General features: G+C 34.7%; 1 protein-coding gene across 1 annotated transcript in view; it reads left to right on the plus strand.

Moving 5' to 3' along the window:
• LOC138015620 (uncharacterized) overlaps window positions 1-5,000 on the plus strand; it is a 55,796-nt gene that overhangs the window by 5,612 nt on the left and 45,184 nt on the right. The window contains exons 4-6 of the mRNA XM_068862705.1: window positions 1,497-1,569; window positions 2,009-2,097; window positions 3,871-4,017. Coding sequence (XP_068718806.1) covers window positions 1,497-1,569; window positions 2,009-2,097; window positions 3,871-4,017 — 309 coding nt within the window. The remainder of the gene's footprint in view (window positions 1-1,496; window positions 1,570-2,008; window positions 2,098-3,870; window positions 4,018-5,000) is intronic.

Consider the following 5,000-nt stretch of genomic DNA (forward strand, 5'->3'; position numbering starts at 1 on the left):
CCTGGGACGCATTAAAATTTCGATGATGCATTTTTTTGATGTTCTTTGCGTAAAAATACACGACTTCTGCGTTAACGCGATTCCTGGGCTAATATAAATATGGTATATGGCCAATCAAAATCTTCACAAATTTTGAGTAAAAACAAATACTGGCAAACAAGTGATATCATTTACAGGGTTCTTGCTGAGTTTTTGCACAGGAGGTTAAAAAACAAAAATAGCAGGTAACTTTGTTACCTGCCTCTGCACGGGTTCGATAGCTCAAGTCTTAACTTGACGTTCGTATCAATCACTGTCGCGTGTCAGCGGCTGCTGAATTAATTTAATACTCAGCAAAAAGAAAGTAGGTTATGCTATTTCATTGATTTTCACTAACCACCGCTTTTCTGATGCTTTGGTTGAAAACCAAACTCGGAAAGACCTTTCTGTCGTTTTCCATGGGTGGATGCCATGTTGTAAACGCTTAATAATGGTTATAGGGGGTTTCCCCTGGCCGCGGGAAGAATGGGAAGGAAACATGGCGGACATCGTTTCGAGGGATGAGTTGGCAAAATCAAGCTGGATTGCTTTAACAAATGGTATATTTTCAAAGCGATAACATGTGCCAGATATCTTCACAGGATTGGTTGGAGGGGGAAAGCAATCTTTTCCCATAAACGAAATGTAATTTCACCTTTGAACAGACGAACATTCCTTGGATAATTTCGGGAAATATTTCAGTGAAACAGCCGGTAACATTTACTTGAACAGCCGGTAAAAATAACCGGTTACCGGCTCTTAACAACAACCCTGATTTATGGCCATTGATCTTTGGCAAGAAATACCATATAAGTTTAAAGATCTAAATCAATTTGCTTTCTCCAAAAGTGTTAAAAATTCTGTTCTATCTCAGCAATATCAAACGTAAATTTCCACAATTCCAAAAAGTGTTAAAAAATTATTTTCTATCTCAGTAATATCAAACTTTCGTAATCCGTCCCTCTATTGTTTTTTTTTATGTTCATTCAAACAAGATGGCGGCTAACTCAATAACAAAACCTCGCGGTTCTATTAGACTCCATGTACAAACTATAGACCAGTGTCTTCTTTAATTCTTATATATGTATCTTTCTTTTTTTATGTTAATATTGCAATTTCAAACTGTAAGTGCAAAATAAAGTGAAGTTGAAGTTGCAGTGCTAATAATAAGTAGCACAGCACTAATAATTATATGGTACTTAAACTGATGCATCATCAGTTGACACTATCTCTTGATGAAGAACAGTGGTACATGATACAAAACAACCCGACCAATTATGCTACTGTGACAATAAATGGTTAGTGCCATTTTTGTCCTGTTATTTGAAAGTCTTTCTAAAAGACAACTATATGCTTGCTGACGATTCAAATTTGATGAAAAGTTGACTACTGAAAGAACAAGCTCATTATTGTTGGTGCTTTATTGTTTTCTTTGTGAGATTTGTTCATTTTATTCCATTTTTGGTTATTTAAAACAGGCAAAGGAAGTGTGTGAGAGTGGTCTTCAGGTCAGGTCAACATCAGTCTCTTGCCTGGGAGATCCCTCAATGGGTATGCCACAATTTCTATCTGTATGCGTAACAATAATTATTCTTATTCTTCCAAGAGTGCACATTGGATATGAGATGGTACTTGTAAATAACGGCACAGAGTTGGCTATAACCAGTCCCGTGTCAACAAGCACGAATGGAATTGTTTTATTAAATTTTCATTAAATTCTGAATGGTTGGACACTAAGAAATCAAAGCCAGACTTAATTGGATTACGGTATTGTTTTGATTTTACAACTGACTGCAACCAGTTTCTATATTAGATCATACCGTATATGAGCTGATAACCAAGGTTGAGTGAACCAATTAGAAAGCTAGAAACGCAATATCCAAGGTTGAGAATTTAATATTATGAAGTATTCCTGAGGACCTGTTTGTTAAGAAAATCTGTTAATTATATATTGTTACAGTTTTGCATGACAATCTTTTGTCTTTATCAGGTGTTTACCTTTGCCGACATGCTGATGTGATTTCAAGGAAAGCACTTCCTTTAGCCCTGGGATATTTGATTGTTTTCAAAGTTATGAAGGTTTGTATCTAGGCTTGTCAAGAATATTTCAAATAGTTTGTATCTTATGATGATGTGGCTTCCTGGTTGGACTAAGGTTACTAGAATTAGCTTGAACAGCTAAGAAATGGAGCCCCTAAAGAAACACATACCGACAGACAATATGCTGTTGTTATGTGTGACTTTTACAACCAAAGTATTATCCCTGAGTTACCTGTAATTTTGTGATTTTTGTGCAATTTTAAATACAAGAATAGGCAATTTCCAAGTTCATATCTACCTCCTCTTCAAAGCGAGTCTAAGTGGAACCCAATTCAGAGATTAGTACCGTAATTTCTGGGCGATTACCCGCGGGTAATGTGTTAATTTTTCCGCAAACAGTTCTTAGTGCGGGTAATGCGATAATTTTTAAATCTTCCGGTATAGTTTTTAAAACCGTAAGTAGGGAAAAAATATAAAAAGTCATTAATGAAACTGTTCCTAAAAACTGTATATTGCCTTATTTGTCCCGCTTTAATTGCGTAATAACTTAATTGCTCTAGATGAAATTAAACCAATGCAAATGGAAAACATATTGATCAACAAATATCGATGGCAATCAAAATCGTTTATCACGCGTGTGATATTACCGTACTTTCTTACTTTGCTAATTTCACAGCTTCTTTCTTTGTTTAGTTGAAAATAAAATATTAGTCACTAACTGGAATAATAAACTCAAAACAAAAGAATAAAAATGTGAAATAGCAGGCAAAAACACACAAAAACTGATGCGAACATGTTCATTTCATGGCGCCGCTGCCGTCAAATAATTAGGTGATTGGCAGCACGAGTGTAAACAAACATTCACAGACAAAATTTTAAAACACCAGAACATTCGGTGCATCAGTAAAATGTTCCTAGCAAGCACTGCCTTGAGATAGAGAGTATTTTTCCATTTCAAGCGATTTCTTAGAGTCAGTAGATCCTGAGATATCGATTTTTTTAGAACGGATTTTTACAAGCGGTATCGTTCAATTGAAGATCAAAAACAATTGGTGTGAAAACTTACCGATTTCATGCTTAAGGATATTTTGTTAACAAAAACAATGGTTGAAGGTTTTATTTGATTTAAAACGTTATAAAAAGGTAATTGACTGAATGAGAAATACACGCTTCAATCATTTACGATAAGTGTAGCCACGAACAATTTTGAGTCAAAATGCCTGGTGTTAAACGCGGACGTCAGAGTTTTACTTTTGAGTATAAGCTCAAAGTTATCGCTCGTGCAGATAACTTTGTGAGTTCACGAATTTCTTTTGTTTTTGGGTGCGGGTTATCTGCTAGTGCGGGTAATCTGTTGAAATTTTTTTCTTGTTATTGCAAAAAATGACCGATGCGGGTAATCTACCGTGCGGGTAATCGCCTGGAAATTAGGGTAGATATAATAAACATTGCACCAACAGGGACGGTACATGTTTACCGCATACCAAGCAAATGATAGGCGATCAAAACTTTACTTACAGTAGCTAACATGATACAGAAGCATTTTTAATTATATTAAATATTATTTCCACTGATCATTTTTCCGTAATTGAAAAACAACGCATTAAATTCAGACATTGTGGGAAATTTGCGATTACAAGTACACCAACACAGTGCATATGGCCAATATTGGTTTGGATTTCTTCTTCTTCTTCTTCTTCTTCTTCTTCTTATTATTATTATTATTATTATTATTATTATTATTATTATTATCATTGTTGTTGTTGTTGTTGTTGTTATCGTAACGGTATGCTCTGGCCATTTTCTTTACAGGGAAAAGTTAAGCAGGTCACAGAAAGGACTGGTGTAGCCAATAGAGAGTTGCTCGAGCCAACACCTAACTTTGACTGCCATGTTTCAAGATCTCTACAAAGCCTTCCTGCTAACTCTCCACCAAGCCAAATATTTGAGTCTTCACAGGTAATAATCCAACTTTCTTGCTGAAATAAGGAGACTCCTCAGCCACACATGCAATACATAAGCTAGTTGCGTCAACTGATGAATCAAAATGGGTGGCTGGAAAAGAAAATGCAGAAAAAATTTTGTTAGCTTTAGTGAGCTGTATCTTGAATGTTTGCTTGGTTGTCCATATATAAGTAACGTATACAATATTTGTGGCAGATCTGTATCATTTTTACAAACCCAAACTATAGGACTTATGAAACATCTGCATTTAAGTGTTAAATTAATGTACACTAGGTATTTTGGGGATTCAAGACATTTTAACAGGGAAATTTGAAAAAAAATGTATATGTGAATAAGAGAAATCTGTATCAGATATACAGATATTGATTAATAAAATATTTCTTTTGTTTTCCCATAATGAATAACTATTAATGATTTTACAGGTTTCTTTACATTCTTAATGATAAAGAATTGAGTTAAAGCCAATTGTCAATAGTTATCTGGTGATATTATGATGATTTTATTTTGCAAGAAAATTTTCATAAATAACTGAACCTGTACTTGACAGTTTTTTGATCATAATTATAAAATCTCATATTGCATGAGAAATCCCTAAGCCAAGCTTAGTTTCCCAATGTTGTAGTGGTTAGCTAAGTTGCATTTTTGTTTTTTGAATGAGGTAGCTCTCTAGTCTTCGACCTAACAAATCTGGTCATGTGGCTTTGTTGTAGAACAATTTATTCCTTTGGTACAATTTTTTCTGAACTGGTACAGAATATATTGAACTTGTACAATTAAAATTGTACTGGTTTATTTTTATCAACTGTCTAAAAAAGGGATTTTCCTTTTTTTGGGGTGTAGTTAAAAAAACAGGGGCGTGGTTTTTAGGGGGTCTAAAAAAGAACATGTTATTTCTTTCATTTCTTCTTCTTTCCTACCCCTCCCTCATCTTCCCCATCACCTCTATCCAACCCCCCTATCTTTCACAGTTCTATCCC

The sequence above is a fragment of the Montipora capricornis genome, chromosome 9, assembly GCF_036669925.1.
Source record: "Montipora capricornis isolate CH-2021 chromosome 9, ASM3666992v2, whole genome shotgun sequence".
NCBI classification, from domain to species: domain Eukaryota; kingdom Metazoa; phylum Cnidaria; class Anthozoa; order Scleractinia; family Acroporidae; genus Montipora; species Montipora capricornis.